Source organism: Aquarana catesbeiana, linkage group LG03 (genome assembly GCF_042186555.1).
Source record: "Aquarana catesbeiana isolate 2022-GZ linkage group LG03, ASM4218655v1, whole genome shotgun sequence".
Taxonomy (NCBI): Eukaryota; Metazoa; Chordata; class Amphibia; order Anura; family Ranidae; genus Aquarana; species Aquarana catesbeiana.
Window position 1 is genome coordinate 503,731,586 of NC_133326.1, and position 24,512 is coordinate 503,756,097.

The 24,512-nt window shown below is 42.6% G+C and overlaps 1 protein-coding gene across 1 annotated transcript; it reads left to right on the top strand.

The window, feature by feature from the left end:
- Positions 1-256: 256 nt before the first annotated feature.
- Positions 257-20,480, top strand: GM2A (ganglioside GM2 activator). Its single transcript, XM_073621117.1, has 4 exons — positions 257-470; positions 4,058-4,213; positions 15,550-15,732; positions 19,087-20,480. The coding sequence occupies exons 1-4, from the start codon at positions 378-380 to the stop codon at positions 19,255-19,257; spliced, it is 603 nt and encodes a 200-aa protein (XP_073477218.1). The 5' UTR covers positions 257-377; the 3' UTR covers positions 19,258-20,480.
- Positions 20,481-24,512: the final 4,032 nt, after the last annotated feature.

Consider the following 24,512-nt stretch of genomic DNA (forward strand, 5'->3'; position numbering starts at 1 on the left):
ATAAAAAAGTTTGTAAACAAAAAAGGAATACAGACAAGTCCATTTTACAGCAGCAGAGGGCAGCATAGTCCACTATTTACATGTAGATGTCATTCAATTGAAAAACTAATACTACTCAGGCTTGGCAGAAATGACATGTCATTGGCTGGTCACACTCAATAGGGAGAGAGATAAGGGAATAAATTTGTACAATGAGATTGTAATCGTAAGTGTTTTTCTTGGCCTCCTTCCTAGCTGCTGTGCTTTTATGTGCTGATAAGCAGTGATTGCAATGTGGATGTATTTATAGGGAGAGGAGATGTAGGTGTGATGAATCCTCATTGTAGATCCTGAGCTGCATTCTGCCAGTGGCTGGACTCCTCCTTTGTGCAGTAACTATGGCTAAGCTTGCCCTCTGCTTTCTGGTTGTTTTTGCAGCTCTAGCCCATTTCACTGATGCCCATGAGTGGAAGACCTGGAACCTTGCTACGGTAAGCGGGGGGGGGTCAGTCTTTTTTAGATCAGCAAATTTTGCATCACACAATTAAGGCTTATTCTGTAAGCATAGCCCTCATTAGAAGGGACTGTCCTTGTGGAGCTAAGCTCCTCTGTTCCTCTTAAGCTGGGTATATACAGTTCATTTTTTTTTTTTTTTAGCTGGTAGGTTACATAATGAAAAAAAAAACAAAAAACGGATACCGCCACCCACATAGGCAAGGTGGATGGCGAAATCCTCCTCACTGTGCTATTTTATTCTGACAGCAAGGACTCCTCTGTCAGAAAACACTGATCAGTGCTGCAGTGGCTGATCGAATTTAAAGCGGAACAACTTGATAAAAAAAAAAAAATGTTCTCTAGCAAGGAACATACATTCCACATTAATAACAATGCTACCAAAATGAGTGTGTCTTGTTAATTGCCCCCAGCATGGTTTCAATTTCTTCTTGCTGGAGGCTGCCATCTTGCTGAAGCCCAGAGCCCCTGAACAGCAGTTAATCATAAAGCTGAACTAAACCCATCGATTTAACGGTTTAAAAAAAACAGTTACATTCCTGGAATGCCCGGATTGCTAACTGTCACATTTGCTTGTGTCCTCAACCAAACTGTCAAACCATCAAATAGCTGGTGTCATAACTGATCACATGTGCAGCACCATGGCAGTTGCAGATCAAACAGAAGCAGCTTCCTTGGCTGTAAAGGATAGGAGGGTTTAATTCCACTTTATGGGCTAGTTCACACCACATGCAGTTCAGTGTGTTTTTCTTCTGCATCAAAAACACATGGAAAGTAGATTATATGGTTTTCAATGGTATAATTCACACCAGTACTTGCAGTTCCAGTGCTATTCAGTTCCAAAAAAAAAGTAGAACATGCTGCATTTTTCCTGCACTGGACTGTACTGAAACGCTGTAAAAACGCACTGGGCTGCACCTAAATGCACCAAAAATGCACTGGAACACACTTGTCCTTATTTAATGCGGAGTTCCACCCAAAAATGGAACTTCCACTTTTCGGAATCCTCCCCCCCTCCGGTGTCACATTTGGCACCTTTCAGGGGGGAGGGGGGAGCAGATACCTGTCTACTCCATCGCAGCTCCGACCAATCACATTTACAATCACATAGCCGGAGCACAAACCCAGAAGACAGGGGGAAAATCTAAGCCCTTTCAGCGGTGACCATACAGCTCTGGAGGGCTTCATTCCAAGGTGAGTATTTCATAATGTCCTAGTATGCGATGCATACTAGGACATTATGCCATTGCCTTGCAGGTGGTTTTTTTTTCACAAGCCACACAGCTGTGGTTTACAACCACTTTAAACAGTATAGACAGTTATTTTTCATGTTTAACATAGCTATACCTGCAAAAGGGGCCAGCCTGAAGTGATCCAGCAGGACTTAATTTTTTTAACCAAAGTTCCACTGTAAGTTTTCCAACAGTCCCATATGACAGAACTTGATCTACCGATAGACTTTTGTTGAACAGGGAGGGCCACACACAGGTTGAAATCTGAAACTTGTTCCTGTTAAACCGACCAAATTTCTATCTGTGTGTATCCACCTTTACCTGCTTAGTTGTCCCTCTTTTTGATCTGATGTATAAAGCTCTATAAGTGCCGAGTGGGTGTAAATAAGATGGCATACAGATGTGTACAGCATATCATTTTGTATGTATGCAGCGTTGTTGAAGTCTATGGGCCCATTTAGACAGCTGAGCCTGGCATCCTAATGTTCTTCTGCATTTAGCAGTGTAAAAGAAAAATAGGACACAGCTGTATTTGGGGTTGTATTTTAACCTGTATGCATGTAAATATCTGTGTTAACATTTACATGCGTCCAGAATACATTTTACAATATTGGTTGCTAGAACACAGGTGGCCCCTGCTGCCTAGTGTCCTTGGTTGCAAGGACGTGGATGGCTCTTGCTGCCTAAAGTTCTTGGTTGTTAGGATGTAAAGCAGCTCCATGCTGCCCTGTGTGCTTGGTTTGTAGGATGCAGGTAGCCCCTGATGCCTAGTGTCCTTTGTTGTCACCCAAAAATACATAATTTAGGTGCCGGCAAAGTTCAATTAGACCGCTGTGAGTGCAGGCAGGGACAGGGAGCTCATCCTAGCTCCAAGCTGCAGCAATGTCAAAGGAAAAGATCCATAAGCCGCACATCACATAGCAGACCCATTTGCATGAAGTGAGATGAATGGCAGCCTCAGCCAGGACTCCACCCAGGCCACGCCACCAATGTGTTTTACTCCACCCCTTGGAGCTTAATCACGGGGAACTAGAATGATAGGAAAAGGGGGAGGCAGTTTCAATTCCCCCTTTTCCTCATGGAAGAGCGGCAGGAATGGGCAGTTTTAAGTTTCTCCCTGGGAGCTTGTGGCTCTCAGGTGGATCTCCTGGGTACTCACGTGGCTTGGGAGAGGAACACAGGTGACCTATCCTAGGTCTCGTGTACCAGCCCTGAAAACTGGATAAATCCGGACCCCCAAAAGGGCTATAAAAAGGAGGTTCCATCCCGTCGGGTTCAGTTGCCTCAGAAGACGGAGCTGTGGTGTTCCCCTGCCCCCCTCCCCTTATGTCGCAGCTGAAGTTATGTGATGGTGTCACCGTTGTAAAAAAAAAAAATAAATAAATAAATACAAAGGGGGATTAATATATAGTAAGTAATGAAGTTATCAGATGTTACATTGGTGATTCTATTGTGTTGAAAGTTATTGAGTCTGGAATATATTATATGCAGCTTGAGACGTAGTGGCTAGGTTGTTTAAAGTTTATATATTTGGTTATTTTTTGATGAATTAATCTATTGTTTTTGAAACCAATAATAAACAGCCGCTGCCTTATTAAATTCAACACTTGTCTGCGTTTTTGCATTCGAAAGTTAAGTTTGTTATTTAGGGTTTCCTGCCTGCTGTCCCATGCAGATCGTTCCTACTCCCTTGTGTTCTTGGTTGCTAGGATACAGATGGTTCCTACTCCCTAGGGTTCTTGGTTGCTAGGATGCAGGTGCCTCCTAGTGTCCTTGGTTGCTAGGACACAGGCAACTGAAGTGGTGGCACATGTGTAGAATGATCTCAGCAGTTATTCATGAAAGACTGAAGGCCGGTTATTCTGCACATGTGGCATTGCCAGATGAATGAATCGTCCAGGGCCAACATGTTAACATAAGTAGTGTGTATTCTTTGGTGTCTTTTGGATAAATACATCGTGATGGTCTTTCTAATCTCAAAAAGCTGGGGGGCATGAGTAAGTCAGGGTACATGGTACTGTTGAGGTGTAAAATAGTCACCCACATCGATGTATATAATACTAGCCAAACATGTAACTAAATGATTGTTTGATATAAGTTGTTTTGGCAAAAAGATCCGTGAACAGAATACTACACTGCTATTTGGTTATGTAATGCCAGTTTACATCGGCTGCCAGGATTCGGGATTGGCACAGGTAACCATGGATAAGGCATATGCTTCAGCGGATCTTGGAGCCCTAATAGGCCTGTGCAATGTTGTCAATGTTTTTGGCTATGGCACCATCTCTGCCATCGGTATTGTTTTTGACTCTCCAAGTCTTTGTTCTCCACAGCAAGTAAAAAGTATCACCTGGGAGAACTGTGATTCGGGAAAGCTTCCAGGCACAATCAAAAGTCTGTCCATTAGTCCTGACCCTGTATCCATCCCAGGAGAAGTGGTCGTCTCCATGGTACTGAACACCGAAGTCCCTCTAAGCTCTCCACTCCAGGTGAGAAATCATCCTCAACAACCCAGTTTAGTAAACCCGCAAAACCAAACATACTGGAACCATTAGATGTAACTGCATTGCAGTGTATATGCTGATAGACAGGGCTTTTTTCTCAGAGAATAGGTGCAGGAACCCCCCCCTCCCGTCTGAGTCACTCCTTGTTTCTGCCCCTACCCACCTCTAATCACCATTCCTTGCCTCCACCCCCTACCCACCTCCCAGTTCTGCCCATTTTAGAGAATACAGAACCAAGTATCATTCTGTGGTGCTAAGTAATTTTTATGGAATTTGTTAATGATAACAAGAAAGGCATCCCCTGCCGCCAGCAATAGTAGACCCCCATGCAACAATAGATCCTCCTTCGCAATAATAGACCCCCACATCAACAATCGACCCCTCCCTCCCAAACAACAGTAGCCCACCCCCCTCCACCAACAGATCCTCCTCACAACAATGGACACCCCAGCAACAACAGATCTCCCAGCAGCCAGCATCAATAGACCCTCCAGCAGCCAGCATCAATCGACCTCTCCCTCAACAGTAGATTCCTCCCAGCAACATAGAACCCCCCCAAACAACAATAGACCCCCATGCAAAAATAGATCTCCCCCAATGACAATAGATCCCCCAGCAGCCAGCATCAATAGACTCTCCAGCACACCCCAACACCCCTTGCCATGCATTCAGTGCTGGAGGTGCCGGAACTGTGCCCCCCCACCCCCGAAAAAAAAAAAGCCCTGCCGAGAGACAATTCTACACAAAGTTCTCTGTAAGAGACATTGGAATTTTAAAACCAGATTGTATACATGTAGTGTGTAATCTTAGATTTTTTTAGGTAAAATTTGTTTTTTACTTTATTTTTTTCTTCACTATACTGTTATTCTGAAGTGCATGTTAAGCCAAAAACGTTTTATTTCATTTTTGGACAGAGTGGAGAGGAATTAGAACACGTGTTGGCTTTTTACTGCCATCCGGAGCTCTGTTAGGCCTCATGTACACTGCTACCCCTAAACGTGAGGTTTTTTTTGCCAAAGCCCCTGAACTCAACTCAGTAAAGGCCTATGTGTCCATGTATGCATAGGCTTTGATCAGAGTTTAGGAGCAGTTAAACGTCCGGAGAGGAACCTTTTGACAAAAAAAAACTCAAACACAGTAAAATCGTGTTAAATTCAGTGCTTTCTTCATCTAGTGCTCTGACATGGGTTTGGTGCCTGTACTATGTATGGACCAGGGCCAGTTTGAGGCATTTTTCACCAGGCTTCCTGCTATCTATATACACCTGACATCACCAATATCCCAAGGTGCTTGGTTCATAAACATGTAATTTAGGCTGAAATGATAAATGTTTATGTCATGGCTATTCAACGGGGCAATTGTACAGCAGTCGATTTATTTGACCACCATCTCGTGGTGTCTATGTTTAGCCTCAGTGCTTAAAAGTGAAATTCAACTCTAGAACTAAGTAAGCTTAAAATTGTAGTAGTTATGTAGTTATGGTACCTGCATAGTTATAACTGTATTAGAAAGTGTCCATAACTATGAAGTGTCTATAACATTGTATGTTCACAACTACTCTAACCGCTTGTGGACCGCCCCACGTACAGTGTGTTGAAAAAGTATTCATAACCCTTGAATTTTTCACATTTTGTTACAACCAAAAACATAAATGTATTTTATGTGCTAGACCAACACAAAGTGACACATAATTGTGAAGTGGAAGGAAAATGATAAATGGTTTTCCAAATTTTTTACAAATATGTGAAAAGTGTGGTGTGCATTTGTATTCAGCCCCCCTGAGTCAATACTTTGTAGCACCACCTTTCCCTGCAATTACAGCTGCAAGTCTTTTTTGGGTATGTCTCTACCAGCTTTGTACATCTAGAGAGTGACATTTTTGTCCATTCTTCTTTGCAAAAATAGCTCAAGCTCTGTCAGATTGGATGGAGAGCATCTGTGAACAGCAATTTTAAAGTCTTGCCACAGATTCTCAATTGGATTTAGGTCCGGACTTTGACTGGGCAATTCTAACACATGAATATGCTTTGACTAAACCATTCCATTGTAGCTCTGGCTGTATGTTTAGGGTCATTGTCCTGCTGGAAGATAAACCTCTGCCCCAGTCTCAAGTTTTTTGCAGACTCTAACAGGTTATCTTCTAAGATTGCCCTGTATGTGGCTCCATTCATCTTCCCATCAACTCTGACCAGCTTCCCTGTCCCTGCTGAAGAAAAGCATCCCCACAACATGATGCTGTCACCACCATGTTTCACAGTAGGGATGCGTTTTGCTTTTAGGCCAAAAAGTTAAATTTTGGTCTCATCTGACCAGAGCACCTTCTTCCACATGTTTGCTGTGTCCTTCACATGGTTTCTCACAAACTGCAAACAGGACTTGTTATGGCTTTCTTTCAACAATGGCTTTCTTCTTGCCACTTTTTGATAAAGGCCAGATTTGTGGAGTGCACGGATTTTCCCACCTGAGCTATGGATCTCTGCAGCTTCTCCAGGGTTACCATGGGCCTCTTGGCTGCTTCTCTTATTAATGCTCTCCTTACCCAGCCTGTCAGTTTAGGTGGATGGCCATGTCTTAGTAGGTTTGCAGTTGTGCCATACTCTTTCCATTTTTGGATTATGGATTGAACAGTGCTCCGTGAGATGTTCAAAGCTTGGGATATTTTTTTATAACCTAACCCTGCTTTAAACTTCTCCACAACTTTATCCCTCACCAGTCTGGTGTGTTCCATTGCCTTCATGATGCTATTTGTTCACTAAGGTTCTCTAACAAACCTCTGACGGCTTCACAGAACAGCTGTAATTATACTGAGATTAAATTACACACAGGTGGACATTATTTACTAATCAGGTGACTTCTGAAGGCAATTGGTTCCACTAGATTTTACTTAGGGGTATCAGAGTAAAGGGGGTTGAATACAAATGCACGCCACACTTTTCAGATATTTATTTGTAAAAAAAAATTGAAAACCATTTATCATTTTCCTTCCACTTCACAATTGTACTCGGAGTCAACCTGTGATAGTGAAGGGATAAACAAAAACAAAGAACATTGACCTGAGGTGTGCCGTGGTCACGTGGTCAGTATGCCTAAAAAGGGGGCATACCCAAGTATGAGAAGAGAATGAAAGAAATAAAATTGAATGGAAAAATAAAGAAAAAAGGGAATGGGTGGGTGGGGTACGAGCGCCTACGACCACGAGGGACAGAGGCAGAGGCGGGCCGGCTTTATGCAGCCTGACTCCGCCTACAAAAACAGGCTGACCTGCGGTCAGCCTTATACTTGTACTCGGAGTCAACCTGTGATAGTGAAGGGATAAACAAAAACAAAGAACATTGACCTGAGGTGTGCTGTGGTCACGTGGTCAGTATGCCTAAAAGGGGGCAAAAATAATACAGTAGGATGAAAGCTTAACAAAAGTTTATTATACACTGAATCACATTTAATCAGCCAAATTGACAAAAGCCTGCGACATTTCCAAAACAGGATCTGGAATATACATAGAAAAACAAGCTGACCTCCACCTGCCTAACTTCTTTATGATATGAGCAGGGACCCCTTGGCGTGAAGCTGCAGATGCTGCTCCTATCCTAAATGAATGACCAGAGTATGCCTTTGGGTCCAAACCCAGGTTAGCCAAAAGGATGCGACAATGTAGAGTGAATTGAGCTACAGAGAGGGGAGCACAAGGGAAGGGCAACAGAGGCCCATCCCTAGGTTTATCAGCCGTAGCCCTGACTAGCTGATCTAACACTGATACCGGGCACCATGCCTTCCCGGTCTCAAAAAACCTAATGTCCGTACTGCCTCCTGTTTGCTGTGTCTTGCACGCATGTAAATGTAAACAAAAATAACCTGGGTGCCTGACCAACTGATTGGCCAGAAGTATGCGAGACCCTGAACCAGAATGCGCAAGTTCCCCTGGCCTTAGAAACCCGAAAAAGGCCAGATAAATTGCTGCCTTAAGCGCCAAGCTTGGTAACCACCCAAAAGGAGATCTAGAGAGAATATCGGACATGTCCCGGAAAATGTGACCAGTTATGGGAAGTCTGCTAAGCCTGACAGGAGGGCTACACTTCTGGATTCCTTTGAGGATGGCCCTGATAGGGTGAGCTGAAAAAATAGAGGGCCTATTAGGGTCTTCTAAAAACATGAAGTGTTGAATGCCAGCCAGATACGTCCTAAAAGTACTATGGGCCAGTTTGAGTTGAGAGTGGCAAAAAGCGGTGAAAGCAAGTAGGTACTGGATATTGTAACTATCTAAACTAGGAAATCTTGCCTGGAAGGCCTGGAAGACCCTCCAAGCTGTGGCATAGGCCTTCCTGGTATTCAGAGATAAAGAACTGTTGATTAAATTAGCCGCTTCAACCCAATGAGAGTCTAATCCATCACCAATTGTTGGAACTGCGGAGAAGGCGTGGCGCAAGCGTCTGCGTCCGGGACCTGCTGAAAAAATAACGGGAAATTAAACCGGGACAAAGCATCGGCCGCTATATTGTCTATACCATTGATGAATCTACCATGGATGTGAAAATTGAAATGAAGGGATAACCAAATGAGCCTACGCACAAATCTCATGATCAGCAAGGATCTGGATCTGCCACTATTGATAATCTCAGTGATTGCTTGATTATCAGTAGAAAAAACTACTGTCTGTCCTGCCCATAAATGCCCCCATACCTGAGCAGCTGCCACTATGGGATACACTTCGAACAAAGCCGAAGTCTCAGTGAACCGAGGAATTGCCAAAACCTCGTCCGACCAAGATCCTGCCATCCAATGTGAACCGAAAATGGCTGCATAGCCCTTGGTGGCTGCTGCGTCTGTGAAAATTTGGGGAGAGGAATTAGACTCAGCCGGGATAAACATAGCTACCCCATACCAATGTTGCAGGAACTCATCCCACATCAGAAGGTCAGAAAGCGCGGAAGGATCCAGGAACACCTGAGCATCAGAGTCGGAGGCCAAAGGCAATAATGATAACAATCTAGATATGAAAGCTCTCCCCTGGGGAATGATCCTCATAGCAAAATTTAACATGCCGAGAAGTGACTGTAATTCCACCCTGGTACAGACTCTGGAGACTGTGAATGCAATCTCTGATTCTCACAAGCTTATCTGTGGGAAGACTGGCCTGCATGGATTGCGTATCAAGCGTAATACCCAGGAACGTGAGTCTGGTAACTGGACCCTCCATCATATTGACAGCCAGCGGTATGTTAAGTGCAGAGAAAAGTGAAGTAAGTTTCCGCAAGTCAGAAGGGACTTGCTAACCACCTTCAATGAGGAGAAAATCGTCTAAATAATGGATCACCTTGTGACAATTCTCCCTGTACGTGAGAATCCAGTTAAGAGCCTGAGCAAAAAAGTTGAACAACCAAGGGCTACTTTTGGACCCAAAAGTAAGCTTGGTGGCAAAATAGTAAACACCTTTCCATTTGATACCATGCCACTGCCAAAGAGACGGCAGAATAGGCAGAAGCTTAAAAGCATCCGCAACATCCGCTTTGGACAACCAAGCGCCCGAGCCCACCTCAATAATGGACTGAATTGCTTGATCCACTGAAGCATATTTGAGAGAAAATTCTTCTGAAGGGATCAAAGAGTTGAGTCTAGCAACATGTGAACAATGAGGGGCAGACAAGTCATAGATTAAACGTGGTTTATTTGAAAATTTCCCTCTAACAAGCCCCAGTGGGTTGACCTTCCATACCCGGAAGGGTGGCGAAGTAAATGGCCCGATGACAAACCCCTTATCAAGTTCCGACTGTAATAACAAATCTACCGCTTCAGTATCTGCAGAAGATGACCTAAGGTTTTTACACTCATAACTATCAGATGGTAAGGAGACAAACCCTGTGTGGAAACCCTCAGTGAAACCCCTAGCCAAAAAAACGCTCCAAGAAGGTGACGGGTGGGCAGCTAAACACTCCTGCATGAAAGGTACATTGATACGGCTTAGTCATGACGTTTTATTCTGCTTAAGTGAACAGGCTGACTTAGGGTGAGCCCTGAAACACCCAGTACAGATATGCAGCAACCGGCATTGACTGAAATTGCATACCCCAAAGTTGAAGTTATTGAAAATCTGGGATTTCCCCAAAAAATGAATAGGACAGCCTAACTTGTCCAATGGAGCCGGATAACCTGAGGAAGGGAGCATCATGCCTGACCCCCTGGACGTACTAGGTAATGCAGGAACCTCCAAATTGGGGCACCAGTATGCCATGTGCGTTGAAGATTGACAAGTCGCATATACCGGAGACCTGAGCCCGGCGAAATGCCGGCAAAATAACTCGGTATCTATGTTGCTCCAAACTGACACCACCTGAAATTGAGCAAAACGGGCCGCAGCTTTAGCGGAAATAGACCGGTGATAATCATAAAAGTTGGACCCCCCATACTTGTGGCCTAACTCGACCACTGTATAAAGGTACAGGTCCAACTCCTCCCTCCTAAGTGGAGTAACAGAGCAGATTATGTCTCTGTAGAGACTAAAGGCCAAGACAAACTCAGGGATGGACAACTTGCGATTAAGTCTGTGATCCCTGGTCTTCACTACCACCGAAACATCCCCACAAGTGTAGGACCTATTGTCCGCAACGTCATGGGCAGCAATTAATAGGGATGCCAGGTTGACATCCTTCCCCTCTTGAATGTCCTTCCTAATATTAGCCGGAATAAAATGTGCTGGGGTGACAGGGGGAGCACACAAATTATTACCTGGACCAACCGGTACCGGCCCGGGTACCGAGGGGGTCCCAGAATCAGCTAAAGCCACCGGGCAGGCAGCTGCTGCAGTAGCCGGACTCGGCTGATTCTCCAAAACCTCCACCCTTTTGCGCAACTCATGGCAGGACGTGGCCAGAGAACTAAGGGTAATGTGAATCTCAGCCAAGGAAGCAGCCACAGTCCGAAGGGTAACTTGCTCCGCACTTGTATCTGCTGTACGAGGGAACAGCAACCTAAAAAGCTGGGCTTTCCGAGCCGATGCTGGGTATGAAATCCCCCTGCGCTGGAGCTCTGCTATCAGTCTAGGAACAGTCCAGGTTCTGAGAGAGTGTACGCTGCCGTGTTCTGACCCCCTTGCTGAAGAAGGCGAGATGGAAGCGAAATCCTCAATATCCGCTGCTTGCGACATGATCTGCAAACAACAAATAAACTTAAGAAACCAAAAACTAACACAAGTGACCCAAGACTTACCTGTGAAATAAAGGCCGCCCCCCCAACATGACTAGGACCAGACAGAGCATGCCGGTCATGGTAAATTAAAACCGTAACCTCAGGCCTGAACCGTGTCAGGTTAGTGATGAAATATAGTAGCGTGTAACAAGCAAAATGAAAATTGAGGTGTACGTATGTGATACGGATGATGAGATTTGCCACTGAACAAGCCAACAGAAATGAACTACTCAATCTGCATGAACTTAACACGTGCCAGGTGACTGCAGTGGAGATGCTGAAGTTACCATGAAGATGAGACAGAAAAGCGCATGAACCTTACCCAGTGAAGACTGGAAGCAGCACGTGACTTATGCAAGCAACTTATGTGTGAAAGAAATGCAAGCTGCGTGAAAAAAGAATCAAAGAGAGCGAATAAAAAAGGAAAGTATGAGAGAAAATGAGCATGAGAAACCCTTGCGATTACACCCGTCACGAGAATGCATGCATCGCATGATGCTAACACATGAAAGGAAAACATAAGTACCACCAACAGGAATAACCCGAAACGTCAAAAGCATGACTGACTGTGAATATAAGTTGCACGAAAAATGTACCCTGTGTGAAAAAAACGAACCTAGCATGAGACAACGTAAATTGCATGAATGAAACGCAAATTGCATACAGACACAAAAATTGCATAAGTGAAACGAAAATTGCGAAAATGAAACGAAAATTGCATACATGAACAATTGCAAACATGCATGAAAATTGCTTAAAAAAAAAACAAAACGAAAACTGCTTAAAATGAAACGTAAATTGTTTAAATGGAAACGTAAATTGCTTAAATGAAACGCAAATTGCTTAAATGAAACATAAATTGCTTAAATGAAACATAAATCCCTTAAATTAAACGTAAATCCCTTAAATGAACGTAAATTGCTTAAAAGAAACGAAAATCCCTTTAAATGAAATGTAAATCCCTTAAATGAACGTAAATTGCTTAAATGAAACGTAAAAGCTTAATTCGAAACGTAATCGCTTAATTGAAACGTAATTTCAAAAATGAAACGTAAAATTGCATGAATAAAACGTAAATTACTTGAATGAAACGTAATTGCATGAAAACGAAAATTGTATGAGCGAAACGTATATTGCATGGACGCAACGTAAAATTGTATAAATGAAACGTACGTGCATGATAAATGTAACATGAATAAGCAAAACATGCCTGCCTAAAAACGAATGTAGTAACCAACAGAAGTGTAAAAAAAAAAAAAAAAATTAACTAACCTACAATACATACCTGAACTGCCTGGGAGACACCAAACAGAATCCTGAGCACCTTGCTGCAATGTGGAAAACTACTATAGAAGGAGAAATAGGAACGTGAGGATTTTATTTATTTATTTATTTTTTTAATTTTTTTTCCTCGCCCAGAATACCAGAAATAGCAGTTGGCAATAAACGTTATGAAGCCATGAGCTGAACCGAGTGTCCCTGTAGAACTAGCCGTCCTCCATCGCCCCCCTCCAGCCCGCTCCTGAGTCTTCAGTACAGCATGCTGACATGAAAGTGGAAAGCAGACTGATAACCCCTGACAGAATCACCTTACATACCACAAAAACCGCTACCCTCCCCACGCAAACCCCCAGTGACACTAACCCCGAGTGGGGTAACCGAAAAGGGAAGCCGAGACTCCCTTTACCTGCCCTTCTACCGACTGAGAGGCACTAACAGCGTAGTGTACGCCGAGCTGAGAACTGAGACACCGCACAAGCTGCTCCGAACCCGGAAATGACGTCAGCGTCGCCCGGGAATGACGCTGTACGAGCGCCTACGACCACGAGGGACAGAGGCAGAGGCGGGCCGGCTTTATGCAGCCTGTCTCCGCCTACAAAAACAGGCTGACCTGCAGTCAGCCTTATACTTATGTGCCACTTTGTGTTGGTCTGTCACATAAAATCCCAATAAAATACATTTACGTTTTTGGTTGTAACATGACAAAATGTGGAAAATTTCAAGGGGTATGAATACTTTTTCAAGGCACTGTACATCTACTGCAGCAGGGTGGCCCTGTGCGCTGGATCATGTATCTGGCATGCCCCCGCCTCCCCGACTGTGCTGTGATTTGTTACAGCTCAAGCCAATCAGTGGGCCCCGGCCAATGATTGATGACCTGCTGATGGGCTCCATCATTCGCGGAAGAGAGCTCTGTATGGTAAAGAAAAAAGACATGACCTGGCATAGCCACAGTAGCAAGTCTCCATCCTTAGTAACGTGAATAAAAACATGAAAGAAGAATATTGGGACTTTAAATGAGGTATGCTAAATAGAATAGTGTATGGAGTATGTATATAGTAAAAAATTTTTTATTTATCAAACGCAGTTCCTTTGGTCTAGAACTGCATGTTACAGTTTCCAAAATATAAACACAGCCATATACAGATAAGTTGATATTACATACACATTTACCAAATGGACATATATAATAACATACGATGGTCATACATACTGATATAGATACACACAAATGCATAAATATATGTTGAATATAAAGAGTAAAAGCTGAATTGTCTTGGCATCCCATCAATAAAAAAAACTCGTTTCGTGAATCACGTTCACTCATCAGGAGTATGGATGCAAACATTCACTGTAGGTACAAAATCAAGTTTACTAATATGAGTATAAGTATAATAAACCCTTCAACCCGAAGGGGGGGAGAATAAATTCCCTGGGTAGAATTTTCTAAAATCTAATACTCACACATCAGCTCATGCGATGTATGTCGGCTCATGCGATGAGGGAAGGGATCCCCGCTAAAATGTCAGGTCCAGAACTGAGGCAGGAAAGACCAGAAAAAATCAGACAGTTAGTATGCTCCATCAGACAATTGTTGGGCAACTTTCCTCCAACAAATGTTGGATGGCAGGCTAATAAATTTTCGGCGGACAACGGTCTGTTGTCAGATTTTCCTATCGTGTGTACACAAGTCCGTCACACAAGTTCAAAGTATAAACACGCATGCTCGAAATCAATGCTCACTAAAGACGACATTAGCAGAAGGCGCCCAAAGGGTGGCGCTCAAGAACTGAAATTCCATGTACTACGTTCGTGTTTATTGGTAGACAATTGTGTACCATTTGTATGCAAGACAAGTTCACGGCACACGCCCTTTGGACAAAAGTCTGGCGCTTTGTCTGCGGAAAATCCGATCGTGTGTACGAGGCTTTAGGCACACAGTTAACCCCTTGATGGCCCCTACATGTTAACCCCTTCCTAGCCAGTGTCATTAGTACAGTGACAGTATAGTATTAGCACTGATCACTGTATTAGTGTCACTATTGATGTCATTGTCAGCTAGTGTGCCCCCAGCCAGCGTCAGCTAGTTTCAGATTGCCCGCCCTCACAGTCCTACTATAAGTTGCTAATCACCGCCATCATTAGTATAAAAGAATAAATAAATAAAAACTCCAGAATATATACCATAGTTTGTAGATGCTATAACTTTCACGCAAACCAAATAAACGCTTATTGGGATTTTTTTTTTTTTTTTTTATCGAGACATGTAACAGAATACATTTTGACCTAAATTCATGAAGAAATGTGATTTTTTTTTTCATTTTATTGGATATGTTTTATAGCAGAAAGTAAAAAAAATATACATTTTTTTCAAAATGACCAGTCTTTTTTTTTGTTAATATCGCAAAAAATAAAAAACCCAGAGGTGATCAAATACCACCAAAAGAAAGCTCTATTTGTGTGAAAAAAAATGATATAAAGTTCATTTACATACAGTGTTGCATAACTGCACAATTGTCAGTTAAAGTGCTGAATGGCAAAAAATGGCCTGGTCATGAAGGGGGTAAAACCTTCTGGAGTGCAAGTGGCTAAAGTAATTGTTGTAACCCCTTCACAGTGCAATGTCCTAACAATAAGAAAACATTCAAATCCTGTGTTTGATACCACAGCATGAGACAACACACAATGAATGTAATGATGTATGTTCACTTCTATAATATATATGGGTTGGGTGGCATGCTGATGAAACGTAATCCATTACGGAGGTGCCCATGGTAATGGCTCTTCGCTACAAGAAAGATGTGAAAAGGCAAAACAATTCTTGTAAGTTTGACATTTGATTTTTCTTCTCCTATGAACAGATCAAAATTACTGCAGAGAAGGAGCTGTTTGGCGATTGGCTGACTGCCCCCTGTATTGATAAGTTCGGCAGTTGCACCTACACTGAGGTTTGCGATCTGCTGGATGCTTTCTTTAAGCCAGGAGAGCAGTGCCCAGGACCCCTAAAGACTTATGGACTTCCCTGCCATTGTCCATTCAAAGCTGTAAGTAGCCTCACTCCAGGTGGTTGGTATTGCATAGGGTGAAGTGCAAGTACAGGGGGTCCCCGGGTTACAAACAAGATAGGGACTGTAGGTTTGTTCTTAAGTTGAATCTGTTTGTAAGTCGGAACATGTACATTTTTTAAGTGTAGCTCCAGCCAAAAAAACTATTTTTAAGCTTTTTGGATAGCAATGGAAAGGGTTAACACCCCTGTAATGTTTGTTTTGCTGTGTGTGCCCCTGTTCAGAAGATTTCATCTCACTTTCTGTCCCAATGACAATTGGATTTTGAAAATTTTGGGTTGTTGTGGAAACAAGCCTTGGTGGTAAAGCATCAGTGGAGGTACCTTTTCCCCATAATAGCTCTTACAGGAATGAATTTCCCTTCCTAGGGGTAGATTTCCTCTCACTTCCTGTTGTCTCCCTCCGTTTGTAAGTAGGAGTCGTTTGTAAGTCGGATGTTTGTAACTAGGGGACCCCCTGTATACATCAAACGTAAAATTTAATGTGCGTTCTTCAGCTTTCTGCACTTGCAGTGTTTTTAAAAGGATAAAATGGGGAAATGTGCATGTATTGTGATGTAATGAGCGTGCAGTTTGCCCTGACTTACTCTTTATACACTGTCATTCTGATTGCAAAACACATTGACAAACACTTCCTCTTCTAGAGGTACCGTATTTTTAATTTACCATTAGGGCTCCATTCACACCTATGCACATATGATGGTATGTGTGCTTTTTTTGCATATTTTCATGCTTAGCCTAGCCCATTCATTTCAATAGGCTGCCCTACACACCTAAATTGCCCAAAAGAAGTACATAACCCTTTTGAAATATTGCGCGACACAATATATCGCAAGGTACTTTGATACCATGTACTTTGGCACGCGCACGTTAGCAATTTGCATGGGGGCACCATTAAGAATTATTGGCACCTCTGTGTGCTTGAAAAAGGGATGCATGTTTTTATGCATTAGAGGAGCAATTTTGCATATGCTCCTGCAACGCACGAATGTGAACCTAACATAATAATAGTGCCAGTCTCTCTTGTGTAGGTACTTGATGTGCTATGTACATGAAAATATTTCCATATTCATATTTACATATTCTGGATATTCAGTAAAACCTTTTTCAGCCCACATTTATCTCTGTAGCTAAAGGCACTGTGGAGCGATCGCTTTTCAAAGTTCACAAGGGAAGCACTAAAATATCAACTATTTTTCTAGCAAAGCAGATTTTGACAGTCTAAAAAAAATAGCAAAAAAAAAAAAAAAACCCCAGCAGATTTCTAAACTGTTAGAAACCGACTGAAACCCAACTTCAAAGTCTTGTTGTTATATTTGAGGATCTTTAAAAAGGGAACTTAGCCCCCTATGTGTTTTGTTTTCACTGGAGTTATCCACAAAAACATATTCATATGCCCAGCAAGTCCATCATTGCCCTGCCGTAATCTGTTGTTGAATTCTGGGTCTCGTGCTGCTATCTTTCCTAAAGTCATCGGGAGCCATCTTTTCCCTCTGGGTTCTTGCAGCCCACCCCTTGGTGACACCCTCCTCCAGCTGCAGTGTGAAAACAGATGCCCCATAGGATATCTAATGTGGCTATTCCAGAAGGCTGTTGGAGCAGATAGCAGGGGATGGAATGAGAAATAAAAAAACAAAAGGAAATATACAAAAGAAATTTCCTTTTTTTAGATTGGGAGAGGGGAGTGTTTTTTGAAATTAAGGTTCGCTTTATGAATGAATTACTTCACAGAACAAACAGCTAGAGAGGTGACAATAAGAAAAGGAGAAATTGGCGCAAGATGTCACCAAATCATGCAAAGGGAAAACGATAAATAATGAAATGAATTCACAATGCAAAAGTCTTAAATATCAGAGTCCCAAATGATGATATAAATTGCGGTATGGCAAAAAGTCCCAAATAAAAAGAACTACAAAGTCAATAAAAACCAAAAAAATGATGCTGAACACCAGCGGCAGCTCCCCTGAGAGTTGAAGCAAACTCTGAAAGACAATAGTGGAAAAGAAAACAAGGTGCGCCAATCTAAGTGCAGTATCAAAAAACAGGATTTAATATAATTGATAAAAACAGCGGCCAAATGGCTACTCACAATGTTGCAGTAAAAACAGGCACATAAAAGCAAGGTGGGTGGTCCACAGACATCATGCCGGCTGCTTAAAATACAGGATCCGGGGGTGTTCCAAAGCACTGGGGAGAGGCTGTCCGCAATGTAGGTCTTCAGCTGGTCAGTGCTGGAATGTAAGGGGGGAGAGGAACCCAGGGGAAGGAAACCAGCGTGGAGCGCACCGGATACTGGAGGATGAACAGCGGAAGTGTCGTGTGAACGTGTCAGATCATTGCGGACAGCCTCTCCCCAGTGCTTTGGAACACCCCTGGATCCTGTATTGGAAGCAGCCGGCATGATGTCTGTGGACCACCCACCTTGCTTTTATGTGCCTGTTTTTACTGCAACATTGTGAGTAGCCATTTGGCCACTGTTTTTATCAATTATATTAAATCCTGTTTTTTGATACTGCACTTAGATTGGCACACCTTGTTTTCTTTTTCAGCTAGAGAGGTGAGGGAAGGCTTATGTTAACCTCTTCCCTGCTGCGCTATGGCCAATATATGGCTACAGCATGACTCTCCAGTTTTGGAAGGGCATCCCTGAATGTCCTTCCAAGACCACGCATGGGGAAGTGTCTGATTGCTGTGTCCCTTGGACACAGCGGATCACAGATTGGGGTAAAGGGCCAATCACAGCGCTCCCCTTTACCATGTGATCAGCTGTGTCCAATCACAGCTGGTCACATGTAAACAGACTTGCTGTTATCAGTTCTCCTTTCCTCACACAGAGATACAGAGTGAGGAAAGGAGAGCCAATCTGATAGGGCAAAGTGAGTACAGCATTTACAATGGTTATCAGTATAGCCCATCGGTGCAGCTTTGTCAGTGCCTCACCAGCAATCCCCATCAGTGCACCCTCATCAGTGCACATCAGTGAAAAAATTACTTATTTGCAAAATTTTTAATTTATTTAGCAAAAATAAAAACCCCAGTGGTGATTAAATACCACCAAAAGAAGTCTCTATCTGTCTTAAAGGATACAAATTTCATTTGGATACAGTGTTGTACGACCGCACAATTGTCATTCAAATTGTGACAGTGCTGAAAGCTGGAAATTGGCCTGGGCAGGAAGGTGGTAAAAGTGCCAAGTATTGAGGTGGTTAAAGCACCCTTTTTACTTGTTAAGAATATTCAATGTCCATGGTCTGAGTGCAGGTGCATTTTAAAGAATAGCCTGAATTCTACAGTAATAGTATCCTTTTTCTCTTTCTTTGTTTCTCTCATCCAGGGTTCCTACAGTCTACCCACCACAAGTTTTAAGATACCCAGCTTCTCTCTACCATCATGGCTTGCTGAGGGCAACTACAGAGTGACTGGAATTCTCAGCCACAACAATCAGGAAATTGGATGTGCCAAATTTACTTTCACTCTGGCTGAACCCTCCTCCTGGTGGTGGTAAGAAGGATGCCTATTTCACTGGAACAAAGAAGACATTTTTATCACTTACTTGATTAACCCTCAGCTCATCTATGACAATACTAGACCCTACCCTAGACAGCCAGCATGGCTCCTGCCTTCCTCATTGGTGCCTGCACATTAAACTGAGACTCGTGAAGCAGATTATATATGGCTGTCTTTAGTGCAATTTCATTAATCATCAAATAGCTTGGAAAACCAATTAGAACAGTTGATTTTTCCACTCCAGGATCAGTTACTTTTGGATTATTTTTTGAGATCACAGAACACCTGTAGACTTACAAAAAAAATATGTATTTTTCCTAATGTGGACCACCACAGCCCCCCCTCCCAACATGCACACTTGTCATTTCTTTTCTCTACTTTTTCTTTCTAAAAGACTGTTCTGCCAACAAAACAAAATGAACTACCTCCCTTGCCTCTCACTTGCTATAGAAGATCCTACGATCCTGCCCTCTCGACACCACGAAAGCGTGTCCACGTGTTATGTGTGCAGGAGGCATAAACAAATATATGGCTGAATTACAGGATTTCTTTAATTTGTTCATTAAAATGGTATCTGCCTCCTGCACACAAAAGAAAAAAGACTATGTAAGAGTACGCAAGATCTTGCATTTTTAGCTCCAAGAGCTGCCTGAAAGGAATTAGAGAAGACATCTGGGAGGCACAGACAATGAGAGGGGTAAATACCGTTAAAGTAGGTGGCGTTTGCTGCTAAATGCAGTGTTTCAGATGAACATTGTTTTGTTTTTCTAAATGCTTTAGAAGGACATAGCACAGTTTGGGGTAAAAGGTCCATTTTAATAGACACCATCTCATTCTCACACAACAGCTTTAAAGCAGAATGAAACCTATAATTAACATTTAATATATACTTAACGAGTCTTCAATCTGATGGCTGCATTTGTTTTCCTTTTTTAGGCTTTCTTTTATTTTCACCTGGTGATCTGGCCAGTAAGTCCATTGTTTTTCAACAGAACAAGCTCTCCTGCAAACATAATGGAGAAGAGTGTTAAGACAAACCATTTACAAAAGACGAGTACTTGCAGTGATGAGCTTTTATTTATTCATGTAAAACCTTTACCATAAAAGAAAAAAAAAAACTGTTACTGTAACTGCTTGTGTAACTGTACTGTGAGCTGGAGTTTGGTTACAATTTGTTAGTGTATCTAAATCTGCTATTACATCTAACACTCCCCTCCCCAAGACTGCGAATGCTGCTGTCTAAAAGTGTCCCCTGTGCTCCTTTATCCAGAGAGGGGGCACTCTAATAAAGGAGGTGTGTTACTGGCCAGATCACCAGGTGAAAACAGATTAAAAAAAAAAAGCCCCCCCCCCCCCCCCCAAAAAAAAAGAAAATGAATGTATCCACTACATCTAATGATGGGTAAGCTGCAGTATATACTTCCCCTGTCCTTGTGAGCAAGCCAGTAGTGGTGAAACACATACATTAAAGGGACTTTGGGGGTAGGAGACATTAATGTATGCAGTTTTAATCTTTTGGCAAATAAATAGAAAGAAGAGCTAAGTTTTGGAGTACAGCTTACCTTGACTTTTAAGCTGCAGTGAATATTACATTTTTGGTTTCGGGTTTAATACTGCTTTGACTTACTATACTAGAATAACTATATTTACTGGAATTGTAATCTTCAGAGAAAGTAATATCTTTTCTCAGTTTTGCATATTTGCTACATAGAAAAATATGTTATGGGTGTCTTGACATACTAACAATTACAATAATGGGAATATTTTTGGCTTGTTAAATAAAAAGGAATTTGCAGTGATGGGAATCATCCTTAGCAACCAATCAGAACTGCTGATCTGTAGCAGGTGGACTACTGCACACCATTTGTTCCACCATTGCATTAAAGTTCTCTGAGTCTAGAAAACATTTCTGTAGTTTCCGTTGCCAACCTCACTATTATCTAAACTATGTATCTCTTTACAGAAATGCTCCTGCTTATAATTATTATCCAATCAGAAACAATAAAAGTTCTTTCAACTTTATATCTGTTTGTTTGATGTGCTTTATTTTTAAACACATACATTTAGAGCTCATTCACACACTTCTCCATTGTGGCAATGCACAGTATATTGCAGTTCCTGCAACACACAATGCATCTGCTCTTTGTGTGGTTCATTGTCTTACCGTCAATTATAAATGGTGCTACTCCACCTTATGCTCCCCTCCCACCAGACTGAAAATGCTGTTGTCCAAAGGTGCCCCCTGTTCTCCTTCATCCAGAGTGAGGGCGCTCTAATACAGGAGGTGTCTTACTGGCCGGATCAGCAAGTCAATACAGAGGGGAAAAAAGGCCTAAAAAAGAGAACTAATGCAGCAAACCACATCTAATAATTGGTATACTGAAATATATTACATAATTGGTTTTGGGTTTGATAACACTTTAAATTAACACTAATATTCTTTAGTCTCCAAAAATAATCCATACACACCCACTACTTAACCTCCTGCTCACATAGGCAAGGAGGGTGGACTTTAACGCCCACAGGTGGCACATATACGCCCATGGGCGTCAAAGATAGTTCTCATTCTATACAAATGATTGGGAATGAGTGGAACCAGCTGCTGATCATGTGACCACTGTGACAACCACACAGGATTTGCACTTATGCAGGAAGCAGGACTCTGGAGTGATTATTATGAGCGGAGAAACCCAGCTTTCTCTGACATTTGTAACCCCAGATTGGGGCCTGGAGCTTGAAGGCTTCAAAGTGTCTTGGGTGGGACAAGGCCCAGACTGGCCATAAGGCATTCCGTGCATTTGCCTATTGGGCCCGGGCCTCATTTCTTAATAAGAGCTGGCTAATGTGACAGAGAGCTCCAGAGGGTATGAATCGTGACATGAAATATGCAATTATTTTACATATATCGTGTAATTGGCTCTCACCCTTGGGTCTCTGTCTGCCACAGGCCATGTAGGCCTCTAGGGAGTGACACTGACCAAGCAGGACTCTGAGTCCTCCCAGACCGATCCTCTCTTTGGCCTCACTGTGGGACAAGCCTGGCGGGGGAAGACAGAAAACAAAATCTGTTACATAATGTGTAGAGCTAGATTCTGTTTTCTAATTCCATACTGGGTCTGGTGCAAGCCTCCAGGGAGGGACTGTGACGTGGGCAGGAACGTACTCTGCTCGAGTAATCCTCCCGCTGCAGTGTGTCACTTCTTGCAGCTCAGTAGAGGATGCCTGCATTCAGAGAGGGACAGTAGGCTGGTAGCCTAGACCACCAGTTGGATATATTAGGCTATGCACTTAGGTAGGCATTATGTAGGATATGCAATGTGCATAGGATACACTATGGGTGTAACCAGATCTTTATTCTTCTTATTATTATTGTAATTTGGTTTAAAAAAAAAAACATGGGCTGCCCAGTCTAGAATGCCCCGGCCTATTTTTGTCCCAGTCCAGGCCTTGGTGGGACGAAGCCTTTAATCCTGTGTCCAGGTCTTGTTACCCAAAGGTGTCAAAGTAATATAAGGTCATGGGGACCACACAGAGCCCAATGAGAAATATAAGTCAGTACAGAGTATCCATAAGTGACGGCAAACCAAACACATTCATACCAGCGCTGCTATCCCCCTCCAGCACAATCTAGAGAACCATCAACCCATTGCACCAAAAACCACCATGAAGAATATAAAAGAAATTTAAAGACAGTTGAGATACAGGGGTGTCCCTCCAAAATGACTTGGAGGTGTCAAGCTAGGGCTGCCAGACTTTGGTAAACTTCTTAGGGTAAGCCCAGGCCCTTGTAGATCAATTTAAACATGGGTAAATCACTAACATGCGAAAAAAAACTGTTGGATGGTGAAATGGCATTCTTTCAATGCAATAGGATTCGTTTACATGCATAAAATAAAAGCAGATGGATCAGGATACGAGCAGATGGAGCAGGAGTCAGACGAATAAAGTCATTTAAAATACCTACTTCTGGGGTCCGAGGCACTGGAATATAGAGAGTAGTTTCAAAGAGAAAATAAGTCCCACCAATAATTAGACAACAATGGACAAACCCAAAACATGTGGAAAAGGTCTGCACCCCTGAGTTCACAACGGGGACAAGCGGCAGCAGACCCCAAACCCCATGCAAGCCAGTCTGGCCAGGGTATAATGAAGATGATGGATGAACTTAAATTGTATAAGCCTATCAGCCGTGGTAATAATATCTTGAAAACAAACTTTAGTGGCTTCATCCAAGCCTTCTTCAGGAAACCCAGGTACCAATGCAAGCCATTTGCAATGGGAAACCTGGAAAGGTTTAGCCCCAGTCCACTGAAGACAGTTGTAGATAGTAATAACTAACTTAGTCATTTCTGGGTAAGACAGTAGCTCCTCCAGTGGAGATTCCGAGAACTCCAGGGTCATAGTCCCAAACTGCACCCGGATGGCAGCAAATATTTAAAAATGTATTATCCATAACATGACGGTCATTCAGTTCCTCAAAAGAAACAAAAATATTGTTTGTGAAGAGGCAGGACCATAGAATGCGGATAATAGGGTAGTGCAAGGGCTCGGAGAAGTGGAGTGGAACAAGTCATATACAAAAGTAAGCTGAGATCAGATGATATAATTACGGAGATTCAGAAAGGCCAGGCCTCCATTAGATTTGAGGGCCTGTAGGGAGCACCTGGCTATGTGAGGCAGACTCAATACTTTGAAAAACTCCATAGGCCTAAGACATCCCTGAACTCAACCACCCGCATCAGATTATGAAAGTAGGCTTCAGCACCATCAAGATACAACAAAGCATTGTCTGCATATAAAATTTTCTTATCCAGTAAATCATAGCAGATGTCCCCACAGCCGACATCTGGTGAACAGCCAGAGGCTCAATCGCAAGTGCAAATAGAAGCGGCAAAAGGGGCCCATCCCTGCCTTGTACTTCTCTGCAAGGAAATGCTGGGAATATGTCTTTATTAGTACACACTCTAGTTCTTGGATCGATATACAAAAGGCAAACCCATTGAATAAAATGCAGGCCAAAGCCCATATGAGACATACTTTCCCACAAAAAATGGCCACCTAACAGTATCAAATGCCTTTAGCACATCTAATAATAGTGCAAACCCACTGCGTTTTGTGGTAGCAGCTTTATAGATTTGTAGATACAGGCAGTGGATATTATCAAAGGTGCTCTTTCCAGGAATAAACCCAGATTGGTCAGACTGCACAAGAGACAAAATCACCTTCTGCTATCTAAGTGCTAAAAGCTTGGCC